Here is a 23,572-nt window from a genome sequence, read left to right as displayed (position 1 = left end):
TTCACCAAATAGCCGACGCTATCTGCCGAGTTGGTTCCAGTTTCCGCAAGTCATGCATTTGTAGGTATGCAGGCGGCAGAATCACACCTCGCGTCCAGCAGGATCTGACATCAAGCTACATACCGGGCTACGATGCAATGGATGCAGACTGTCGGGATCTGGATGGTTGGCCGCGGAAGCTTGCAGCAACAGTCATTCTTCTGGCATTAATGTTTCTCACCTGATCTGGACTGTGCACCTCTTGAGCGCGCGCTTCGTCCGTTATTGCCAAGTCAACACTTGATTATGGTTTTCGAGACTAGATGCATCTAGACCAAATCGGGACGGGCAGGTTCTTATTGCATCTAAGACTGCAGCTTGGAGTCTGGTATGTCCTGGATTGATTCTACTGTCACCTTACCACGAATAAGAATCCTAAATCATATCGAAATTTTATGTAGGCATCGGTAGAGACAAATTGGAGATGCGACTTGCCTTCGACGACATCATGTTTACATTAGCTACCAAGTCCTGCCATCATCCCTAGACGCCATCAGTTGAACGCTCGATTTTTTCTCCACCTCGGGCAGCATTCCCGGTACCAGTAATCTTCTGACAGCAGAGCCCATTGCGAACCGGGGTACGATAATCCGTATTCTATAGAACCAAACCAGAGGTAAGCATTTGTCACTTCCGCTCGTCCCGGAATAAGTATCACCTCAGTAACGACTGTGGATGGACTTCGGAGCTTATGTGACCACGAGTGCTGGACATCCCTCAGACGGACAAAAGTTCCTCGAAAACGAAAGGGCAGGCGGAAATTTAAATATACGGGCACTAAACGTTTATGTACAAAATCCTAGCGTCGAGGAGCCATTCAACTCCCAGTGCTGTGAGGCCTGCGAAACACCAAGGGCTGGAGGTGGCGCGTCCGCAGCCTGGGCCAAATTAGGCAGAAGACCTGCTGTATATGGAAGGTCTATCCGCGGGTAGTGACATCATCCGCACGTCAGTCCCATTCCCTACGCCAACGTCTCTTGGAGAACAAACTCCATCTGCATATAAACCGCTGCAATATTTCTCTCTCTATCTTTTTCACCACCATCAACATGACGAACAAAGAACTCGACCCTTACACCGCAAAGGCTCAGAACGATAACCTCACTCCTCAGGAGAAGATTGAGGGTCTTCACACCATCGTGAATGCCGTCAAGACAGGAATGCTTACTAGTCGCAATGCGACAGGAGCTCTCCACTCCAGGGCAATGGCACCTGTTGGTCGTAAGTGCATATCAAATACTCGTAAATTTCCTCTGACGACCGCATGTCTCACAGCATACAGCCCTACGCAGGCGACACTGGTGTTCATTGCTAATTGCGCTACTGCTAAATTCGACGAACTCGAGAATGATTCTCACGTCAATGTCTCGTTTTACGACGAATCATCGACGAGTTGGGCATCATATTGTGGAATAGCCAAAATCAGCCAGGACAGAGAGAAAATTGCAAAGCATTGGCACGCCGCGTGTGTCTTACTATCCCTGCTTTTCATGATTATACGAAGATTCACACGGTTTTCACGTTTAGATTGGCAGCCTGGTTTGGGGATCTTGGTGATGGCGTTCACAAGGGCGACCAACATGATCCGCGAGTTGCGGTCATTGAAGTCGTTCCGGAGGAGATCAGATACTGGCTCTCTACGCAGGGAAGCGTGGGACGCGCCGTGAATGTCGCATACAGTGCGATCTCGGGCAAAACTGCGGCACCGGGGGAGCTGAGGACGATCACAAAGGATGAGGTGGGTACTATATTCATAATTGGGAAACAGAGTTGTCCTCCTGACGTTGATGGCATAGATTCAATTGCTCCAGGGCCTCCAAACCAAGTAAGGTGTATATCTAGGCACACAGGGAAATTTGATTGTCGGACTGTTGTAGATTATAACGTAACCGTACACACATGTCTGGAGGCACGAGACGAGTATATCTTCCATCTTTTTTTCTGCCATGTTTGAGATGATCTACTAGGCTTGTACAGCTGTAAGGTTTTCGTTATGGCAAACGTAGTGAATTGTCGGACTTGTTCGAGTTGTTGGGTCGTCGATGCAGTCACGTGATCACACATCGGCTCAAGATACAACTTTTCATGCAACTGCACTGTGCAGGCCTACTCTTGATTAACGATCTGCTCTCACGTTGAACCTTGATCTAAGATCCCTTCAAAATACATACTGCTCCAGATGTCTCTATGTTTACCTCTACTCCTGCTTGATTGCGCGTCTGCATGTTGCTTGGTCTCGAAAGACGCAGTTGAGTTAGACTATCCACGAACCTGTGGTAGCCTGATCTGTACGCCACTATTTGACTTCAGACTGGCCTGGTTGACAACGATATAATGATATAACATGCTGTTTCAAAATTATGATATCTAGTCAGCCATATCCAGTCTTAATCAAAATATGAACCCGCGAGGGCTTCTATCCAGCGAGATCAATTTCGCTGCGGTGAGTTGTCGAAATGTCCTCCGTTGGTGATGCCTCCTCGGAGATTTTTTCGCTGTACTCATATCCTGAACCGCTGACGAGAGCAAGTTCGTCCGCACAAGATTCTAATCCCCCAATCACCCCTCCTGACGAGACAGCATTCGTCGGAAGGGGGGGACACGGCGTCGCGAGAGGCAAACTCCATGCGTTACAGGATACTGTTCAGATTAGTTCGACTACGCCGGAGAGATCTCCGCATTTCTTGCGCGAACCTCGCTTGGATGCGCTTGCCGAAGTTGGGGAGCCTGAGCAAGATCCGGAGCCATACGGACCATATTTCTCTCTGCGCCCTGACCCTACTTCGTTCGCAAGTCCTAGCGGGTTGTCTCGTCGCGGGACAACGAAAGAGTTGATAGGTCGATACGAGTCAATTACCTCGCGATCGAATTCTGTCACAACTGCTGTAACGACGGATATTACTCCAAAGGTACGACCTGGTGCGTATCCCGCAATAGAGAGGAAAGAAAAAGGACGATCTCCAATTCGTCAGTCGATCCGTAATATTCTCTCGGTGTTCAAGAAAAACAAATCCGCAAATTCGTGTAAGGAACAAGCAAATTTTGGGAGTCCCGCGTATACGGACCTCGGCCGACAGCGAACCGCTAGCAGCGACACTCGGAGCTCTTCTGTCGCTCCACCCTTGAAGCTGAATATACCCAAGGAGCGGAAAGACTTCAGCCTCTGCCAAACACCTTTGGGTCCCTCCCATGCTCGTCATTCTGGCACGCTTTTCTATTTGTCCCGTCCTGCTTCGCCGATCATACATTCTGTATGGACGAGTTGTGCCGCTACCCTTCATTCAACTCATATTCTTCTTACGTGGAAGACAGCACATGGTAACCCTTCAACCGACATTATATCATTCAAGGAATGCACAGACGTTCGTTCGCTCTCAATATCAGAACTCAATTTGAATGAACAGCGCTTGTTACCGTCGGATGTAGGCGAACTCAAGGTATTTGAACTGTTATTTGAGGGAAGGCCAAGGGAGAAGTTCGCTGCGAACTCAGTCCCAGCAAGGGCGACCTGGGTAAGCGCAATCTGGTACATAATTTCTCATAATTTGGAAGGCTTAGGAGCTGACCCTTTCGAAGGGACGCGATTCTGCAAGCTCAGGATGAGAAGTCTAGCACATCCCGCAACGCAGCCAATGTCGTTAATTCCTTGTCCGAAGAGACAAATTTTGAGTCACGTCGTAGTCAAGAATCGCGCAAAGTATGTATAACACCTATGGACACTGTGAGCAATATGAGTGCAAAGCCAGTCAACAGAGACCGTACACTACCAGACATACCCCGTCGACCCCCCAGCCCGGTTACCCAATCAGCTCCGCCACGTCTCTCTCTCAAGATGCCCCCCAGCACTCCTGGAACTTCCCCTCTGATGCCTTCCGTTATCTCTCCGCTACCCAAGCCGCCTACCACCCCAAATAAACCACCTTTTCTCTCTCCAATTTCGCCACCGCGCTCGCAAAGCCCTTCCATCCGTAACCTTGATCAACGGTCTGTGGTCAAGCAACGCCTCGCACAGCTCGAGAGCGCTCGCTCTTCAACTTCCTCTGTCTACGACCTCGGACCTCCAAGTCCAGTCCAAACGTCTGCTACTCCCTTGCGTACGAGAAACCTTGCTGCTAGGCGAGAGGTTGGTAGGTCATCCTCTCTTCAGGAGCAGCCAGGTCGATCCAAGGCCCACACACCTATCATCGACTCTTATTGTGTCCCAGACACGCCATCCGCTCTGTCGCAATACTCGGGACGCTTGACCTCATTGCCTCCGACCAGCAATACTGCCTCAATAGACTTGGCTCCGTGGATGCGCAGTACAGATGGTTCAGTCAGTCCATGCGAATTGGCTTCATCGGATCTGGGCATGGCCTCACCTGCTTCGAAATATTCTACGGACGAGACGGCAGACCAAGGACAGACGCAGCCCTCTGATGCTCCGCAGCCTGCCAGAGATATTCAGCAGCATCGCCGTCCTATCATTCGTTTGGATACGAGTGCAACGGCGTGGAAGCCACCAATTATCCTGCGTGACGAGCCTCGGCCAGAAGTAGACAATCATCACTCCGCCGACCAGCATGCCATCATGGAGAGGATCGATCGTTCTGTTCAGAAATTGGAGAGGCACAACGAAGCGGATGCAACTAAGCTGGTAGATATTAGGATGAAAGTGGCAGCCACCTTGGAAGAGGTTCGACGCCAGGCCAGGGAGCGTGATGTAGCCGGGCATGTGGACTTGTCTACGGTCATGGAGAAACTAGACATGATTCGCTCCGAGCTGAAAGAGACGAATGAGGCGGAAGAGGCGAGGCTCCAGCCCGCGGAGAGGATCTCTCCAGCTGAATGGTCAGAGCTGCATGCGAAGGTCGATAGCTTGGTCACGGCCTGTCACAACTTGCAGCACACCGAGCTTCCAGACGCTAAAAGTAGTGCCAGCGACGAAAGCAGTCAGCAGGTCAGACTACGTTCTCCCACTATTCAGTGGCGCTACACTCACATAATTATCTGCAGATTGAGGAAATCATTTATCTGCTGAGGGACGCTCAGACCCAGTGGGCTACTCATACCGAGCAGCAGACAGACAGCGTCAGATATCTGAATGAGCTGAACAACGTAAGCCTTGTCTCTTGGAGCGTAGCATGTGGCGCTGATGAAGTAACAGTGGCTTGAGACGTTCGTCAATCACGGTACATCGCAGATCGAAACCGTGGCAGCTGGTATTCATCAACTATGCCAAGATCTGGGATATGCGTCGGACGTACAAGAACTGGCCAATGAAGGAGAGCCGAAATCTTCTGGAAATTTGTTGGCGGACATTCGTCAGCTGTTAATTCAGAATAGAGACCGGGAAGAGAACTCAGCCACGCTCCATGCATCTGTAAATGGGCTTATTGCCGCTGTTCAGGAAGATTTAAGGAAGAACGCAGAGGCACGAAACATGCTAAGTAAGCCGCCGCTATGGTGACTGGGGTGTGTTCTGAAATACACTATATGCAGCGACAGAGTCGGTGGTAGGGTTAATTGATCGACAACGGCTAGATCATGAAAGAATGCTGAGGACCCTCGGGACCGGTATGTACTACCGGAAGCTTGCAGAGCGACGCTAACATCCGACCCCAGAGCTGTCCAACGAGATCCGTGGGGAACGCTTGCGCTTCGTTGAGGCAATGAAAGAGGCAACAGCCATAAACGTACAAAGTAAGCTGAATCGAATATAAAAGCCGCATTGTGTGTGGTAATATGTGTCTCGCATATCGCAGTCCACGTTGAGGAGTTCAAGAAAGAGCTGACCCGAGAGGTGCTCATTATGACCCAGGAAGTAGGAAGGTTGCAGAGAGAGCGACAAGGTCTAGAGCAGCAGATTGCAGATCTGTTTGCTTTTTTCGCGAAGCAAAAGCAAGCAGGAAGCGTAAGTAAAAGGCATTCCTCGTCCTACGTAACCATCTAGAACTCACTGTGTACCCTCAGTTACTCCAGCCAACCTCGCGTCCAAACGTGCAGCCGGCGCGTCACCAGATTCCGATTCCTACGCATATGCCAGGAAGTATGCCTTCTCATGGGCAACGACGTCCGTTACCTAGTCCCACTGTAGCATCAAGGCCAGCATCATCCCTGGCGTAACTCCAATTGTCGATATACTTGTCTATAATTCTGAGCTCTTGAGAATACAGGATTTTCAGGCGGCAGAACCTCTGTAACTGCTCGAAAAATGCCGGACAATATCACTGACCTATATCCCACAAGAGTTGACGGCGTGGGCAGCATCGGAGTCGCCCGTCGCGTCGAACCTATTCGACTGCCGGATTTAGAGCGCAGTGTATTCTGTTGTCATGTGATCGCGTTCTCACCCTCCCGGCATGCTCCGGGACCAGCTCACTCGTTGAGCGCGTTGAGCTCGCTGTCTTGAACGGTCTGTAAAGTCTCTACACTATGTCTGCTCTCCGTCTAGTCTCTTCTGCTGCTCGGCGGGCTCCCAAGGTGTTTACATCTGGCCGACGTGGCTACGCGGAGGCGGCAGATAAGATCAAACTTTCTCTGGTCCTGCCGCATCAAGTCAGTGCAAATCGCCGCCGTAGTGCCATGTACCAGACTGAGCTATCTCATACAGTCCATTTTCACCTCCACAGAAGTCGTGCAGGTGAACATCTCCGCAGCAACGGGAGACATGGGTATTCTCGCGAACCATGTCCCGTCAATTGAACCTCTTCGCCCTGGTGTCGTTGAGGTGATCGAACCTGGGAGTGCATCGAAAAAGTGGTTCGGTGCGTACTTTGGCTTGATATGCATGTTCTTACTGCTCATACGCATATGAAGTCTCTGGCGGGTTTGCTACCGTTCACCCTAACAACTCGCTAACCATCAATGCGGTGGAGGCTGCGCCATTAGAAGACTTCTCCCCCGAGGTTTGTCTTTGCTGTTACGCTCCAACACTTTACATTTTAAGTTTGCCCGTTGTCCACTAGGCTATCCGTGCGAACCTGCAGGAGGCATTGAAGGTTGCGGCGGGGAGCGGGTCGGAGGAGGACAAGATGGAAGCGCGCATAGAAGCGGATGTGTATGAAGCGTTGCAACATGCTCTCGGTTCCAAGTAAACACTCTTCTGGTGTCCGTAACATAGATTACATTTGCCCTTGTGCTACCTATGTCCCCTGCACCATTGACGGATTTTGGTGTGTGCCGCGCCATTTCGGGCGCTTGTGATACGTCTGTCATACCCGCAATCTCATCTCCGTGGTTCGTATCTTCTTCGGGCTCATGCAACCCCGGAGAATACACCACACGGCCCAGTTTTTTCGGTTTCCTGGGAGTTTCTCCTGAGAGTTCATCACGCCAGACAAGGTGTAACCCATATCCATTGGCAACTGTCATTTGACTTTCGCGGTCACGGTCGTTCCGTCCGTTGTTCAACTCGCTCCTCGAAACTACAGATTCAGTAAAACATGAGAGTGCCTCAGTCTTGGAATGATGCAGGCTTACTGCAAGACGAGCCTCTTCTTACTCACTTTACAGTGCGCGACCAACAAATCGCGTCACCTGGCCAACGAGGCGCAATTGACTGGAGCCCGGCTTTCATGCAAGAGTTCTTGCACTCAGACGTAGTGAGTCTACCTTTTGACTCGGATGACAGTGGCTCATCTGAACAGCTGGCCGCCACGGCTGAGTGGCTTCGGCTCGCATTTTACGCCTGTCAACGCGAATCTGCGGATGTTCAATCCAGGAAGTTCAAGGGCCCGCCTGACAAGTCAGATATACGTTTGTTTGTCGAGTTTTATTGGCGCCTTCGTCAAGATGTCAAAGTGAACGGTGACAGCTCGCGAAGATTTCTCATCCAGAAGCGACGGGAGCGTGGATACCAATACGAGCCTGACGAGGAGATTAGAAAAGAATATGCAGACAAGCCCCATGGCGTAGAGGAAGGTGGCAAAGACAATTGCAAGAGCTTCGCAATGCCAGAACAAACGGCCGCATTCCATCGAGTTGATCGCACACGCCAGGGGAAAGGCCAACGCCAGTCTTGCGATTTGGGAGCGAGTGGTAGAAGTACCAATCCGGGCAGGACAGATCCTACACATGCTCAACAGAGAAGATGTGCTGCCAAACTATCTCCTCGAGACGAGACCGCCCATGTCAGCGAATCCACTCCGCCGACCAAGAGTAGTAGCAACGACGGGGGACAGAGAACAAGATCTAGACCAGGCACACGGCCCACGAAGACTCGAACTCCTCGTAATCCGGGAAGTACTAAATCGGATGACTCCACTCGCTCGTCAAAAAGGCGTCGCGATAATCTTGGTGAAATTGCTGTTGGTGGCGTCAACATACCCAAAAAGAAGATGGACGAACACCAACGGAATCCCATCAAGGACGTCAAGGTTCCTGCAGCCACAGATAAAATGTCTTCGGTACGAGATGCATGTACGATCCAAAATATAGTGCTTTTATCGTAGGTCTGGCAGAACCCGATCCCCACCGTGATGAATAACCGTACAAAAAGTGATACAGTACACGTTGATGCCGGACATACACTGACTCGGCCTAAGAATGAATCCTCCATGAGCTCAAACAGAAAGCGCCGCCGAGAGGTCTTCGAAATGGCACAAACAGGATTAGCGAATCCAAGGTAAATCGATCTTTTGGCCGGCCCTTCAATTCTGAACTCATCCAGTAGATCAACTCGCAAGCTAGTACCGACAGGTCAACAGCGAAGCTCACCGAAGACTTATGGTCATGATGGGTCCATCACTTTCCATGACATGGATACCAATCTTAGTCAAGCCGCGAATGAGGCGTCGACGGTAGCTCAAAATAGTGTTGATCCTCTAACCGATTTTGAAGAGGAGGATCCAGCGGAAGGTCAAGATGAGCCCCCCAACTCCAGCGATGACGAATCTCCCTTGAACCCTGCTGTCTATCGCCGTAGATCTGGATTGCCAGACTTCGATCTCTCAGACAAATATTCTCAGCTTGCTCAGGGATATTCGTCTCTGTCAAATCCCTTGCAAAGCTCGGTCCCATATACCCCGCCTGTTATTAGAGAATTTGTTCAGAAACCTCGCTTGTTTCGAAAGCCACCTATTTGGGCAGAGGTTGGTCGACATTTGTGTGATTTCGTTAAGATGCTGACATGAATGATCATGAAGTCAAGGCAAGAAGTATGCGAATCTTTTGACTGGTTTAGAAGCTACCAGGGTGGTGTCTACTTCATGAAAGATATGGTAAAAGGCTACTTGCTAAGCGCCTTTTCGTCCAAGTGAGAGTTAGTAATTTCGGTTTTACGCTATCGTCTCATTTCAATACAGCCGCGATCTTTTTGCTCATGATGGCCGTCTGATTATATCTCACGGGTGGGTACTGTCACTCATTCCTCACTCAAAGTTGGTTTACGATATTGATTTCATCTGCAGTGGTGGGAAGGCTGAGAGCCTTCATACCAAAGAGGGGCAAACGGAATCTCATGAAGCAGATGACCAACTGGCAGGAGATAAATCTGTTAGGGCCCTCTTAAACACCTATCACCTCCGCCGTCCACTAGTCTTGATAATCGATGACAAATATGCCTCATTTCCGTATGACCTCTCAGCGGATGGATATACGTATGTCGTATTGGGGTTTTATCGTATCGCACATGCATGGGGTGTGTCTTCCTCGACAACACTCTTTTATTGTTCTTCTCTGACCATTCGTGTAGCGGAGCAACAGCCAGCCAATAACACACGAGGCTTTGTAGTGCGGTACAAGTTTGCTTTTCAATGGTGCGAAGAGCAGGGAGGACCGTGGTGGATCAATGTGCCAGATCCGTGTGCGCTCGGCTCCAAATTTCAAGTTGGTAAGTACGCACTCGCATCCGCCCTTCACAATCATCCATGGATAGCATCGAATCATTTCAGAAGAAGCGCTCAGACATCAAGAGACTACGTCATCCAACGTCTCCGGTGGTGAAGCGTCGGCTGCGAAAGAGTTAGTTGAAGCATTGAATGACACCAGGTAAAGAAGATATACATAATTCACATTATGACCTCATCGCGCCTTTTCCACAGCTCAACTTCAGTATCCGAGTATCCCAAGACTGGACGTGTATGCTCCATGTGCCACGACTTGTCGCTCACGGTGTATGCACAACATTGGATGTGTTTACAGCCTAGATGTAGCGCATTCTGGAAAACGGCCAAGGGCGAGTCTCCAAGTGCGATTCTCGACTATGCGGAAGGCTTTCTGCAGTTGCTGCCTTACTCACCGGTACGCCTGGGAAAGCTATCTCCCCCTCTCCCAGTCACAAAGTCCCCGGATGGTATCACGACCAGCCGTGCTTTCTGTAAAGGGTGGCACTGTACGGCATGTGGGAGGCTATCCAGCAGGTAAGTACAAACTATCCCGTGCGGATCGGACCATATCTCAACGTCTTAGGTATAAATGGGAGCATTGGGAATGTAAAAGCTGCAAGGTGTGTAGTGTATATGTGGTATTAAAGAACCAGTGCCTAACACTTATCCAGAACATTCATACGATACCGGGACGAATACGACATCCAAAGGAGTTCTGGCATCAAAGGGGCCCAGTCGATTTTTTACATCACTGTGTGGCGAACCATTCAGGTATCTTTTTTTGTATGATATGAAGGCGCCAATTTCATTCGATTTTCAGGCATTATCGTAACCGATATGAAGTATTATAAAACGGCTGAGGGTATCAGTTTCTATCATCAGTATATTCTCCCCTATAATCGGTAGGGCATTGTGATGGCCTTTGATCTCGTTCTGACTGTTTTGTCAATGATGGGAAACAGAGGCTCTATATATCTGATCACTGGCAGGCAGACAATAAACACCATGGCCGACAAGATTTTCAAAGAATACCAGGAACAAGGTGCGAAGGGGGAACTGCTATTTCGTAGATGGCCTTTACGAGCGGTATGTGCGCCAATTATCATCTTGCGTGTAGCCATGAGCCAAATCGTTTTATCCACTTCTGGAATAGCACAAATGTAAGTGAACTTTTACTGTCATTGGAACCGTCAGGCTAATGTTGGTCAATAGGCAGAGGCACGTTGTTGACCAATTATTTTTCTCAAAATAGTGAGTCCAATGTACCCACCGTTTACATGGATTATCTGACTTTAAACAAAGCTGGCGAACCGTATCAGGTAGACAATTCCTTACGCCAATCTGCTTAAACTGATAGCCTAGGTAGTATGTCGGAGGAACGAATAATACCGTCTCTTGGAATGTAGCTCCTACGGCTGTCGTACAGGCGCTGAAACTAATTCAGCAGCGTATGAAAGACGCACTTAATATGACGTCCAGTTTCAACGAGGTGCTTAGCGCTGCATATATGGAGAAGCAAAAAATGGCTGTGAGAATTTCGGCCTTCCTGACTGCGCTGCACTCACTGCATTACAACACAGTTCCACAGCGATAGCGAAAGAGGACTGGGACCGACTGTGGCCTCTCTCTCTCTCGGGTCTGCTGCGTATATGCACTTTCGTTTACACGCCCAGTACAGCGATGATTTGGGAAAAGGGTCCTCCAGGAATGCGCTAACCCTCTACCTTCGTCATGTAAGTCCTCATGTCACAGTTCACATTGTCCATAAATTGACTCCCAGATAGGGTGATGTTGTAGTCATGGCTGGCGATGGCGTGCAGAAATTCTATGAGTACGCTGCGGTTGCTTCATATCTCAGGATTAAAATTACTGAATGATCCCGCGTAGACACACCGTCGTACCAGTGAACTTTCGCATTGCTGCGACGGCGCGCTCTATTGATAGTTCTAATCATTGATCAAAACATTGGTGCACAAACTGTGCTCGGGGTAGATACAACGCGCTCGAGATACATTATATCTTGATAATAGTGTAATTGCCATCAAATCCACCTGCCATCACAGTGCCCTATCTGTTTCCTGAACCGATGGGAACTTTCATTTTGCATCTTAGTCTGTGTCTAATTTCTTGAAGCCTTGAAAGTATTTCTCGCGAAAGTCTCTGTGAGCAGGTACATGGGTGTCAGATTCCGATTTGGATGCCGCTGACTCGAATGTCGGAAGGGGATAATGTTGAGATGTTGACTTGCGAATTGTTATAAGCTATGTCCAAGTCAGCAAGACAGTCATGAACTATAAGATACATTCGGACTAACTCGACGTCCCCAAGATCCAAAATTCTGGAGCGAATTGGCCACGACTTCCATGCCCTCACATAACATGGCCTGAATGTCCAACTCTTCATACTCATCTGTAACAGTGGGTAGAAAAAATACAAGTCGTCCACGTGGTTTTAGCATATAACGTGCGAGGAGTACAAGATCAGATGCGAGCGAGGACAATTCATATGGTTTAGTCGGAGGAATATATGGTTGATCATTACTACAGTCATTCATTACTCACACCAGTGACCAGTGACAATGTGGAACACTTACTCCCGAACAGGGTGTGGAGATTCTCGCACTGTGACATTCTGTGGTGTCTTACCTAGACGAGGTTTTCTGCCCAGCCTCTTAGCACCAGCTCTCACACCATCTATCTAGGCATAAACTGTCGTGCCAACAACGAAGAAATCAAGGAGTGCTTACATGGTGGGTCCGTAATGATCGCATCGAATAGGTCCCCGCATCTCCAGGGGTTGCGCGTGATGTCAAAGGTGCATAAATCAATAATACGAGGAGCTACCCCGTATTGAGAAGCGGCGCGTATAATTCCTGGCTGTCTGTCTACGAAGGTAAGTACGAGCGTGGATTTGTTGAACACCAACTAACCTTTGCCTCTCATTTGTCGGCCATCAATGTCGGAACCGAATACCATCGCACCAAAATGCGCGGTTGTCTAATTAGATGACTCAGATAAGACAATGATCCAACATGAATCCAGTAGCGGAAAGTACTCACATATGCCATGCTTCCAGTACCGACAAATGGATCATAAATCAGCTTTCCTGGAGCAGCCTAAAAAGTAGAGCCAGATCCATGCAGTAACCATAAAGACTCGACCGGCATACAAGTGTCTGATTCGCCATCAATAAAGATATTTCTGCTTCCATGCTCGTATTGCCATAATAAACTCTCTTCTTCACGTCGAACGTTTTGAGTAGCATACGAGCCGAGCCCTCTTCAATCTGAGTTTACGAGGGCGAGATATCAGATTTCATCGAGATAGTTTAGTGGATAACATATGATGCAATGGCCGGAACGCACCAACCTCCCAAAGAAGACCTCTTTGAAATCACCATCGCCTTCGTGCTTGTCGCGCGTTGTACCGCGTTTGTCAATGTCTACATCCAACACTCCGGAATCAGCTGATTGCAAGACATAGCCGCTACATTTCAAATTCTACTTCTACTCACATTCTTCAAAGCAAATCATTGTGATTTCGGGATTTTTCATATCGATCTTGCCGAGGAGGCCCATATACGAAAAGCTCTCAACTACATCTCGTTGACGCTCTTGAGGTATGGAATGATTGTATGCTGTTACAACAAATTTGAAAGAAGTATTCTCGATAAATCGCTCCCATTTCGGCCGGCATGCGCAAGTCTCGGCATGCACTGCGTCATATGTAGTTCCCCGAGCATAAAACTCGCAGACAAATCTGATTTACCACATATCAGTATTAGAGAGTAGGATACACGACAAAGTCCGTGTACTTTATAAGTATACATCTCTTTGCCAGAATTCTAGCGTGTTCTTCACTTGCAAGCCTCAAAACCATGAATGGGCGAGATATATCGATGTTGTTCGAAAATTTGATTTCAAAGTCGTGTAGCTCTGCTATGGACAGTAGCTCAGGTATTCTGAATTCATCATGAGCTTGTGCAAAAGCGAATAGGAATTGGGACCACATTTCGGATTGTGGAAGCAGTGAAAGTCCAAGGACCCGTATCCGAGTTTCTACCCGAAAGGGAAATGAGATATTTGGCAACAGCCTTTGATCCAAACATACACCCGCCACAGGAGCAGGAAATGGTTCACGCCCACGCTCACTCAACCGCATTCAGTTTGTGATCGATCACTCATGCTTCATACCCCACAGATCACGTCAGCTCTTAAAGAACACTAACTCACCTTTCCTTTGCAACATTTGAACGGGGTGAATCCCGGATCCATGACGCTCTCGCAAGGCCTTCTCCCTGTCATGCTGGCCGTGCTGTCATCTATACAGTCAGACGAACGTACGTTCTCCCCTAGTCCCAGTTAAATTTTCTATAAAGCATATTTCAGTAAACGACGAAACAATCGAAAAGCTCCGTTTCTTTTTCCCTGACGCCCTTTTGCAGTCATCCTTGGACCTGATTGATCGGCAGAGTGGTCGGTTCATTTACATTATGATTGTTGCGTATTTCAAAGCTGATACAACCTCAGTGATAAAGTATACGACACCTTGGGGACGAGAGCAATACGAAGTGCTTGGATCGACTGCTACATACGTCGTATTTCCTGATATGCTGTCCTGCGGCACTATGCCTAAAGTATATTGTACGTGCGCTGCGTATGCCTACTATACCGTTTTATCTGAGTCGCACTACTTGGTATGTTCCTGCTGTGTTCTGTTACGAAACGATTTGACGACGGCAATCACTTGCCAGTGCAAACACCTCCTCGCAACGCTCCTGGCGAGGCGACTGTCGCGCTGTATCGAGCGGCCCATCACTCAAGACGACTTCGCAAGCCTAATCGTTCGGCAGTGCTCAATGACCTAATAGTCCACGTTGACTACGGAGCTTTGAGACATCTTACTGTAATTCTATAAAGCATAGCTCAAGTAGGTAAATTATACGCGTAAACTATGCGCATGTTACACTTAGCCATTAGTATAGTAACTAGAAAGCTCTAGAGAAAAGGGTTGCACCGCTCCAGAGCAGTCTGCATATTGGTAGCCTACTTTGTTTCCACTACCACGTCTGCCTCCACCCGACGCACTCTCCATTGCAATAGCTCCGCATAGCCTTTTAACGATTTGACGAGGGCCTGAAGCTCGAGCTTGGATGGGCCAAGGCGATGCCCACCATCGTGTAATCCTGCCGAGTCTACCTCATTATCGTCATCGTCCGAGAGGTCAGACAACGGCGATGGTTCGCGTGATCCGACCAAACTACTCGCGATAGTGGACGAGTCAGTGATGCTAGCCTGCTCATCATCCAATCTGATTTTCTCGATGTCGTCAAAGCTCCCTGGTTGGATTAGCTCGCCCTGGTGCGTGATCCAATCCGCAATCTTCTTGATCTCCTCTGGTTGCCAGAAAGCCCACCAAGTCTCCAATTCGTCGTCATCGTCGTCATCGTCTTCGGTCTCGTCGTCTGGGTTCTTAGCCTTAGCCGCCCCACTAGGGAGCTTTCCCCACACGGCAATAAACCAGGACCACCTGTGTAGGTCCCGCCGCTCGTCTTCAGTGAACCCGCCGCGCCGTCGACCAATCTTCACTTTCCGATCTTTGCCCGCGATAAGCTGCATCGCTGCCTCTCTTTCCGCCTCTCCAGGGCTCAAAGCGTAATACATTCTGCCTTCATGATCTCGGCCCAAGGGACAGTAACGCAGCGAACACGACGCCAACGCAACACGATGCGCATACTCCAAATCTTCGAGAGTTTGCTTATGCTTCATGCGTTCTAATTTCATCATTGCTTTGGTCAAATTTCCATTGGCCTTGAAGTCCTTCCACCTTGTGTTCTCGTTGACAATAGCTTCGCGAACATCTTTGACCAAGTCTTTCTCTAACGTTGCACCCCGATCCAAATCGTCTCGTATAGGCTGTGTGGTCAAAGTAAATTCAATGAGGCGTGCAATAACGGGTATGAGTTGTGCTGCGGTTGCAACAAACACTCCTGTATCCGTCGCGCCACCCTGAAGGCCACTGCGTGTAGTTCTGTACGTGGCTGACGCCGGTGGTGGGAGGGGATCATCAAATCTGACTAAATTTGATGATACAGACCGCAAACCGTCACGTAGTGTTGCCAGAGATGCCCAGACTCGATTCAGATTGGCACCAGAGGCTTTGATTCCCTTAATGGCATCCTTGATGATTTTGGATACTGGCTGGCTCTCGGAGCTCTCCGCTATAACTGAAAGGAGTCCAAGAATAATAGCCTTCGCACAAGCTTCACTGACCCACCCAGAGAGTTCTTCGTCATCCTCAGGGGTTCCATTTACACCAGCAAGAACCTCCAGCTCGTCCAAATAACTCTTGCCAATATTAAGGACCACAGAGAACCTTAGACAAAATTCTCGAATGTGTATGCGTGCCTCTGCGGTGTCCTGATTGAGCAAAACGGGAACACGCCTCCACACAGGCTTGGGTGATGGCAGCTTCCGTAACCTTGCAGCGGGTCTTCCTGAAATCGCTTTATCCCCAAGTTTCTGTGAGGACTTTGTGGCTCCTGTCACCTTCAGTTTCGTAGACGAAGCGGAATCAACGCGTGCTTGTGACTTGATCTTCTTGCTTTTCTCTTTAGGAGATACCTGGTGGCCCCTACCCGGCATAATTCCCTACAAGATGGTGAGCACGGAATTTGAATTCCGTCTATCTAACCGACTCACAATTGCATTAGGATCCTCCGACAAGAATGCGGAGGCAGATTCTTTGCCCGTCCGGCGAGCAAGCAAGGTTAAATTCCTGCATTTAACACACTCAAATTCAGAAACAAGGCTCATATAGTGAATTCTGCGAGCTCACCCCGTGGGTTCGAGGCCTTTTGCCTTACGACAAACACGGCAGTTGCACTCGTCGCGACACTTGGGGCACCTACGGCTCTTCGTGAGTGTGGGAGTACCCAAACAGCATATGTACAGACTTATAATGGTATCCCACATTGGCCACGTGTTTCCCTTTGTCCTTCTTGGAAACATTCGACGCGTCTTCTTTCTTGATGTCCTCGAGGACTTGCGCATACCTGTTTTTGAGGCATGCTCTACAGTATTTGGCTTTGCATCGACCGGCGCTTCGCGCAGACGTTAGAAAAGTGCACTGAACTCCATCTTTCCGTGATTATCAGTAACTTCATATGCAGTAGATTAGACAGGCCATGACAGACCTGACGGGTCTCGCTTCTTGTTACATTGGTGACAGTGAAAGAAGCCATTGGGAAACTCTGCAGAATGATCTTATATCTAGGTCGCCTCTCGTTGATTTTCTAACAGGAGATATTAACGTACTTGTATCTTTCGGTTTGCTTGTGTTGCCCCTCGCAGATGCATCAAGTTTAGCCTTCTTTGACTGCGGCATTGTAAGCTCCTCGCGCCCAGACATCTTCCGTGACGCGTCCGAGAGCTTTCGCTTTCGGGTGTGCGAGGAAAGACTTTTTGCAGCCGCGGCGCCGCTGCTGCTTTCCGTTCTGGAGTGCTGTAGAGGCATGTTCTCCTTGAGGCTGGAGGGTGTACTTGTCCCGCTGATACGCGACGAATGGAGCGGTGAAGGAGGAATTTCAACAAAAAGCTGTCGCGTTTTATCAATAACGTGGTTTAAAGGGCGCGACCTAGAAGAGGATAAGGGCATAGCAGTGGTTGTGAAGGAGCAGTTCAAGACATTGCGCGCCACAGCGCGACTGAATGTCACGTGAAGCGTGTCTGCACGTGATCTCAACCGGCCCTTAACGCCATGAAATTATCGTGGCCACCGCCTTAGCCAGCAGCCACATTGCTCACTCAGTAGTGTCATCGTCGCTTGCTCACCGCCCGCTACACTTAGTAACACAACACTATGGCCCACGCAGATCATACCCGAGACCCCTGGTTAGGCCTTATCCTATCCCTTTGCACTTTTTTAGAACTAATTTGTGCCACGCCGCTCCGGTAGTCCATGGGTAATTCTCTCCGACTTCGGCAGTGCATTTGCGATGGGCGCAGTTGGCGGGACGATTTGGCATGGCATCAAGGGTGCTCGTAATTCGCCACGGGTAAGTCGAGAATGCTTTTGCCAGATGTGTTTTGTTTATACCCCTTAGGGCGACCGCCTGGTGGGAGCCGCATCTGTTATCAAAGCCCGAGCACCTGTGATTGGCGGAAATTTCGGTGTTTGGGGTGGTCTGTTCTCAACATTTGATTGTTCCATGAAGAGTTGGCGACAAAAAGAGGACATGTGGAACCCAATCATATCCGGGTTCTTGACTGGGGGTTGTCTAGCAGCACGAAGTAAGCAATTCCTCCATGTAGTCCTGACTCTCAACCTGAAGACACGGCACCTGTTTGCCGATGAGCTGTCCAATACCATAAGTTATATATGAAGCCGAATCTAGCTAATTCCTGACTACAGGCGGCCCTCGCAATGCTCTCGGTTCCGCGATTGCCTGTGGTATCCTTCTTAGTGTATTTGAGGGTGTCGGCGTTCTTGTTTCTCGCGTTTTCAATGATGCCACGCGACCTCAGCTTCCACCAAGTAAGCATGTTGGCTTGATGTTGTGTATCACAAGGTGCTGACTGTCTGCTGTGTAGTACCCGAAACCATGCAAGCTCAGCCTTCATGAGTAACACTCTTATCGGATATATTAGATGTATACACCGGTCAACGTCCCTTACCTCTCGCTACTCACTGTTATTTTACGACCCGACCTGCCATCTAACCAGACTGTCTGTGGACAAAAATTAGGCAAACATCCGAGGGACATCAGATAGTTGAAGAAGGCAAGAATATTCAATGTTGCCACCTTTTTTACTTTCGATAATCCGTCGAATCTCACAACGAGTATGTCTTCGTCCGCACTCAATCTTAGAATAATGAAATACTGGATTAAATCTATTCATCTCGGGGGGAACTTATTAAGCTCCTCTTCTAAGATAGCAACCTCCGTCCTGAGGTCATTTATTTGGGCTTTTTGTTTCATGATTGTGTGCTCCAAGCCGGCGCACGTCTTCTCAGGAATGAGTAGCACTCGGTCGTCTATTGTACGAGTTAGTAGGTCCTGGATGGATGTGTTCAATTTGAGACAGCTTCTTAAACCTGAAAGGATGCGGCTAAAATTCTGGGACGTACCTTCAGATCTCTACGCAGCCCCTGGCCAACACGATCATAATCTTTCCACCACTTCCGTTTTGCCCGTTCGAAGTGGTCAATGGCCCATTTGACTCCAACAGCTGTGCTTAACATGCCTAATCCAGTGGCAGTATCCATTGATATTGCCATATCCAAAATTCCCAATTGTCCCGCCCATCCGGCCCATGCAATAGCCATCCCACCAAATGAGCTGCCACTTACAGCCAGCAGAGTGTGCCGCGCAGCGGTCTGGAGTCGGGTGGTGGGGAAGTGGAACTGTCGACGACGTGCCCGTATTGGCGCGGCGAAGGAAGACACGTCCATAGAGAATGCGGGAGCAGAAGACACTTGCGAAATCGTATTTCGCAATACCGGTGAATTGAAAGGAGATCGAGGTGAAAACGATTTGAGCAATCGTTCACTAGAAGCATGAAATGACTGCTGCAAGGAATACAATCGACCGGCGTGAAACGCAAGCTAGATAGCCGAGGCTCGATGTGAAATAAGCTGGCAAGTTAAATGACATACAGACTCACCTGGTAATCCAAGTCCTTACACCATACCTGATCGACTGCAGCGGTTACTGTCCCCGCTACGTCATCAACTCTCCATAGGAGCTTCCACCACACGAGCGCATCCATTACCGTCCGGATGTTCCTCCTCGACTGTTCGATGTCCTTCGCAACCTCGTTACCTTCAACACCCAAGACATCCTTCCCTGCCGTTGCCTTTACCTCCTCCATGCGGCCACGCAACGAGCTAATTTCGGTACACACAGCGTCCGTCTCAGCGCGAGCATCATCTAAGACTTTACGACACTTCGCCAGCGAGTGCAATATGATTGAATGAGCAGTTTCCATGTGCAGAGCTTCGACAGCTGTGGCCGAAGGATACACCTGTAACGCATTAGATATCGCGCTAGCCACATTCTCCGTAAGCTTCGAGACGCCGGATGCGTCGAAATTGTCTTGAAACCTCTGCACTATCAGAGGTGAAGAAGGACTAGAATTTAGAATGTTCAACGCGTTGAGAGCACGCAAAGGGTCAATGCATAGAACTGGAATATCGATACCGCACAGCGATTGAACGCGCTCTACAAGCTGCGTCGATTCGGTAGTGGCGTTGAGCGCAAGAACAGCATTTGGATGGTTTAGAGGGAGGAGCGAGTGGCCAGATGCGGATAATAAGGACGAAAGCGGTGCCAATGCAGGGTTGCAAACGATTATAGGAATGTCGGCAGTAAGGAGCAGGCGCAAAATCAGCTCTTCAGTCGGGGGACGAGAAGCCGGCTCAAGTTCTACCAGTTGTAAAGGAGCCCCGAATTGTTGTAACCAAGCAGATTGGATGCGAGGGCTACTAGAACCGTCATATTTTGGCGTGCCGTATCTCCGGATGACAAGTTGTCTAATAAGACATGTAGTATTCAAAGAGACTACTCACTGGATGGTGATGAACCCCTGTCCATCTGAAGTGTGCTTCCATCGGGTATCAACGCTTTCTCTCTGTGATTCCGATGCGAAAGGTTCCTGTAGCAAAGCAGCGACCAGTGCTCTGGTTTCCGCCGAACTGTCACATCCATAAACTGTGAAAACAATTAATATTGACTCGTCTCGGGTGGTTGTTTAGACATACTCGCGACGCGAATCCTGTCTGTTTCTCTAGCTTCTGGTGTTGGGCACAGGTCATCGTAGGTGGTTGCTAGCAGGTCCTCCCAAAACTCCAGAGTGTCCACACCTGATGATTCATTCTGTCTTGGAGGAAGAACTCTGGGCAGAAAAGATCTCGTCTTGTGCAACACAGTAAGAAGATGGCTACGGTCGCCTGCAGAGGAAGAGGTCGAGGGGGCCTGTTTTTGGGCTACAGCAGTTGATGCCGCTCTTTGAACCCTCCTACACCGAGTATGCCTGTGAGTTATAAGTCTTCGAACAATGGCAGTCGCATCACGATGGCCACCCAAAGACAGCAGTGAGGGATGCACAAGACATGTCGGCATTGAGAGACTTGCCTTCAAGCAAGCGCCCGACTCCCTTTCATTGAATGCACTCAACGATCGTACTTGTGATCAGAAAACCTACATAGAATAAATAGTAGCACAGGCTCCGTGATATACAAGACACCGTAAATGATAATAAATCCAATATTAGAGCTACAACCAAGGAGAAATACGTATGTCACCCAGCAGAATGGAATGGCGATTGAGTCTCTGTGTCAGTAACAATAATTTTGGGTGTCCCAAGACCAAGTGCCGGTAGACCTGCAGAGTGTGAATGACTCTCTTCTTCGTCACTTTCATCTCCTAGTCCGAAAATCTCTTCACCCTCATCCCAAACGTCCCCCAAACGAACCATTCCAGCGCCCGTCTTCGCATTAGCTCCCTTCTGGGTATTACGTGGGGAATGTGGGATATAATGGCTCGGTAAGAGTTGCATCGCGTCGTCATCGTCATCGTCCGACAAAATGACATCCTCGTTCAATGGTTGATATAGGCGCAAGATCTAGCCCCGCATGAGGCTGGCACACAGATAGAAATGCATGGAGCTCGTACCTCACGTCTATGCCTATAATAGCGTTCGAGATGATATGAAACGTACAATCCTATACTAGAACCGAGAAGATTCGCCTATTTCAAGATTAGCCACCAATAACTATCACGCGCTCAGGCGACATAACACATACCGCGACATCTCCTATCTGAAATTCCTTATACTGGATGCAAAATGTGCGTGTTATATGTAAGGTACGCGCTAGCATATCGCCATGTGTACACTCACCGGTAGCATTGATTGCACAAACTCGCTGATAATGCCTCCCAGGAAGAAACAAGTAATCCCAGTGAAGATGAGAGGTGAACTACGCCAGAACCAGATGCGTCTCGCGTCACTTTGCAGCCACGCAGAATTTCTTTGAATACAGGGAACGAGCTTAATTGGCTGAGACTCACTCCTCGACGTCGAAGATGAAGTAAAACACTGCAGTGGCGATGCACAAACAGGAGAAATGAATGAATTTGTCGTTCAATGGGAGCTCATGCGAGAAGTTGGTGAAGCCCAGGAACCCAAGCACCAGCATGATGAGAAGGGTGAATAAGATAAACCACTAATAAACAGATGAGCATAAGACGCAAGGAAGCGAGCAAACAGCTTACCGGTCGTAGGCGAATGGGCATATCATACATGGGTAGGTGAATACGATGTGAACGCATGATTGCTTTGTTGGACCTGCGAATATGCCTGCGCAAATTTCGGGACGTTCTGGTCCACACCGAATCGGAGGAGGCCCCAATAGTAAGTTCAGACATCTTGTAGGGCTAGAGCATACCAGATGGGTGTTTCAATGGAACCCCCAGCGCAAGCAAATGCGGCTGAAAATAAGACACCAAATGCTGTTACGACGTTGCTGTACAAATCACCTTGGAGAGACTGGAATCAGTGGCCGTGTTAGCGCGTCAGCGACATGGAAACTTAGACTGACCGGAATTGCCGGTGCTGACCGGCAGTGCGCAGTATCCTTAGGCTCTTAGAGTATGATATAACTACACATTAATCGGCAATATCGGTTAGGCTGTCAGTAGGTAAGTTTAAATGCTAATTTAGTTATTTGTGCAGTACACTAGGATTAAAATATGTTATCTATATTAGCCCATGCCTATTTTAGAAATCCCGATTGCGGACCTTAAGGCTGCCCGCACATTGCCATCTGCGCCGCTCAACTTCCGCGCAGACAATATTCATTCATGTAGATCGCAGTTTCCTCCCTCCCACCACGTACTGTGAACTATGTCGTCCGCTACTCTGCTCTCTTCCCTAGCCAAGTTCTCTACTTGCGAGATTTCTGACGCGCTCATCAAAATTGGATTTCCCCATGGCGGACACATCCCGGATATTCACATGTTCTCGCCGCAGTCTAGCGGTTCAGATGTGCGTGTCTGTGGGCCCGCATACACTGTCCAGATGGTCCTCGCATCCGACGAGACTGCCCCCAAGCCTGCAGCCCACTACGTGGATGCCGCACCAGAAGGCTCTGTGATAGTCATCGATGCTCCCCGTTCAGTGTCTTTTCCTTTCTGCTTTGAAGCAGTAGCTCATGCGAAGACTCCCTTCTTGCATGTCGCCTTGATGCTACTCCTGTGATCTTCGTCCTCAGCAGAGACGAAGAATGCAGTCTGGGGTGGTCTCATGACGGCAGGTGCCAAAGCTCGCGGCGCTCTAGGTGTGATTATCTCAGGTCGCTGTCGAGACCTCGCAGAGCACCGCAGCGCTGGCTTCCCCGTGTTTGCACGAGGTCATTCTACTCTTGGCCAGTCTCCCTTCACGCGACCGTCGGCGCTCAACGTCGCTCTCACAATTGCGCCGCAGCTGACATTGGAAAATGCGGACGCATTCGCCGCAGTTCGGATCGAACCAGGCGACTACATGGTCGCGGACGAGGATGGCGTTGTTTGTGTGCCTCGGGGAGTTGCCGATAAGGTACTACAGTTGGCTCAGAAAGGCAGGGAAGTCGACAGCAGGTGCATGGAGGACATCATGGCGGGTTCTGGTGTTCAGGAGGCATTTAGGAAACACAGAGGGAAGCTCTGAAGAGGGTATTGACCCTGAAATG

General features: G+C 49.2%; 11 protein-coding genes across 11 annotated transcripts; 7 read left to right on the top strand and 4 right to left on the bottom strand.

Annotated features, from left to right (window-relative positions):
* Window positions 1-1,088: 1,088 nt before the first annotated feature.
* On the top strand, window positions 1,089-1,868 carry FIBRA_01114 (uncharacterized protein; the record flags this gene model as incomplete). The annotated part of the gene is made up of 4 exons (XM_012322993.1): window positions 1,089-1,260; window positions 1,315-1,504; window positions 1,567-1,777; window positions 1,836-1,868. 4 exons carry the CDS (start codon window positions 1,089-1,091, stop codon window positions 1,866-1,868), a joined length of 606 nt encoding a protein of 201 aa, XP_012178383.1.
* A 627-nt stretch (window positions 1,869-2,495) lies between these two features.
* On the top strand, window positions 2,496-6,144 carry FIBRA_01113 (uncharacterized protein; the record flags this gene model as incomplete). The annotated part of the gene is made up of 9 exons (XM_012322992.1): window positions 2,496-3,290; window positions 3,348-3,565; window positions 3,616-4,978; window positions 5,035-5,136; window positions 5,186-5,468; window positions 5,521-5,595; window positions 5,644-5,721; window positions 5,784-5,932; window positions 5,992-6,144. The coding sequence occupies 9 exons, from the start codon at window positions 2,496-2,498 to the stop codon at window positions 6,142-6,144; spliced, it is 3,216 nt and encodes a 1,071-aa protein (XP_012178382.1).
* A 309-nt stretch (window positions 6,145-6,453) lies between these two features.
* Window positions 6,454-7,115, top strand: FIBRA_01112 (uncharacterized protein; the record flags this gene model as incomplete). The annotated part of the gene is made up of 4 exons (XM_012322991.1): window positions 6,454-6,576; window positions 6,632-6,785; window positions 6,838-6,926; window positions 6,987-7,115. 4 exons carry the CDS (start codon window positions 6,454-6,456, stop codon window positions 7,113-7,115), a joined length of 495 nt encoding a protein of 164 aa, XP_012178381.1.
* Window positions 7,116-7,463: 348 nt separating this feature from the next.
* Window positions 7,464-10,012, top strand: FIBRA_01111 (uncharacterized protein; the record flags this gene model as incomplete). Its single annotated transcript, XM_012322990.1, has 8 exons — window positions 7,464-8,426; window positions 8,481-8,644; window positions 8,693-9,110; window positions 9,165-9,274; window positions 9,324-9,368; window positions 9,429-9,658; window positions 9,713-9,850; window positions 9,912-10,012. The coding sequence occupies 8 exons, from the start codon at window positions 7,464-7,466 to the stop codon at window positions 10,010-10,012; spliced, it is 2,169 nt and encodes a 722-aa protein (XP_012178380.1).
* An 838-nt stretch (window positions 10,013-10,850) lies between these two features.
* On the top strand, window positions 10,851-11,802 carry FIBRA_01110 (uncharacterized protein; the record flags this gene model as incomplete). Its single annotated transcript, XM_012322989.1, has 7 exons — window positions 10,851-11,005; window positions 11,062-11,096; window positions 11,148-11,164; window positions 11,212-11,373; window positions 11,426-11,578; window positions 11,630-11,676; window positions 11,733-11,802. 7 exons carry the CDS (start codon window positions 10,851-10,853, stop codon window positions 11,800-11,802), a joined length of 639 nt encoding a protein of 212 aa, XP_012178379.1.
* A 151-nt stretch (window positions 11,803-11,953) lies between these two features.
* Window positions 11,954-13,422, bottom strand: FIBRA_01109 (uncharacterized protein; the record flags this gene model as incomplete). Its single annotated transcript, XM_012322988.1, has 9 exons — window positions 11,954-12,106; window positions 12,160-12,385; window positions 12,439-12,538; window positions 12,592-12,729; window positions 12,775-12,841; window positions 12,904-12,960; window positions 13,014-13,130; window positions 13,210-13,286; window positions 13,359-13,422. The coding sequence occupies 9 exons, from the start codon at window positions 13,420-13,422 to the stop codon at window positions 11,954-11,956; spliced, it is 999 nt and encodes a 332-aa protein (XP_012178378.1).
* Window positions 13,423-14,889: 1,467 nt separating this feature from the next.
* Window positions 14,890-17,500, bottom strand: FIBRA_01108 (uncharacterized protein; the record flags this gene model as incomplete). Its single annotated transcript, XM_012322987.1, has 6 exons — window positions 14,890-16,494; window positions 16,546-16,621; window positions 16,682-16,750; window positions 16,800-16,983; window positions 17,040-17,096; window positions 17,161-17,500. The coding sequence occupies 6 exons, from the start codon at window positions 17,498-17,500 to the stop codon at window positions 14,890-14,892; spliced, it is 2,331 nt and encodes a 776-aa protein (XP_012178377.1).
* A 204-nt stretch (window positions 17,501-17,704) lies between these two features.
* On the top strand, window positions 17,705-18,467 carry FIBRA_01107 (uncharacterized protein; the record flags this gene model as incomplete). The annotated part of the gene is made up of 5 exons (XM_012322986.1): window positions 17,705-17,736; window positions 17,801-17,900; window positions 17,949-18,135; window positions 18,257-18,379; window positions 18,436-18,467. 5 exons carry the CDS (start codon window positions 17,705-17,707, stop codon window positions 18,465-18,467), a joined length of 474 nt encoding a protein of 157 aa, XP_012178376.1.
* A 273-nt stretch (window positions 18,468-18,740) lies between these two features.
* Window positions 18,741-20,958, bottom strand: FIBRA_01106 (uncharacterized protein; the record flags this gene model as incomplete). Its single annotated transcript, XM_012322985.1, has 6 exons — window positions 18,741-18,902; window positions 18,974-19,450; window positions 19,510-20,377; window positions 20,414-20,555; window positions 20,606-20,862; window positions 20,918-20,958. The coding sequence occupies 6 exons, from the start codon at window positions 20,956-20,958 to the stop codon at window positions 18,741-18,743; spliced, it is 1,947 nt and encodes a 648-aa protein (XP_012178375.1).
* Window positions 20,959-21,144: 186 nt separating this feature from the next.
* On the bottom strand, window positions 21,145-22,271 carry FIBRA_01105 (uncharacterized protein; the record flags this gene model as incomplete). Its single annotated transcript, XM_012322984.1, has 6 exons — window positions 21,145-21,468; window positions 21,519-21,593; window positions 21,650-21,679; window positions 21,745-21,853; window positions 21,915-22,069; window positions 22,119-22,271. 6 exons carry the CDS (start codon window positions 22,269-22,271, stop codon window positions 21,145-21,147), a joined length of 846 nt encoding a protein of 281 aa, XP_012178374.1.
* Window positions 22,272-22,749: 478 nt separating this feature from the next.
* Window positions 22,750-23,550, top strand: FIBRA_01104 (uncharacterized protein; the record flags this gene model as incomplete). The annotated part of the gene is made up of 2 exons (XM_012322983.1): window positions 22,750-23,017; window positions 23,117-23,550. 2 exons carry the CDS (start codon window positions 22,750-22,752, stop codon window positions 23,548-23,550), a joined length of 702 nt encoding a protein of 233 aa, XP_012178373.1.
* Window positions 23,551-23,572: the final 22 nt, after the last annotated feature.

This window comes from Fibroporia radiculosa (assembly GCF_000313525.1).
Source record: "Fibroporia radiculosa TFFH 294 genomic supercontigs, scaffold485, whole genome shotgun sequence".
NCBI lineage: Eukaryota > Fungi > Basidiomycota > Agaricomycetes > Polyporales > Fibroporiaceae > Fibroporia > Fibroporia radiculosa.
This window is presented reverse-complemented; position numbering and strand designations above follow the sequence as displayed.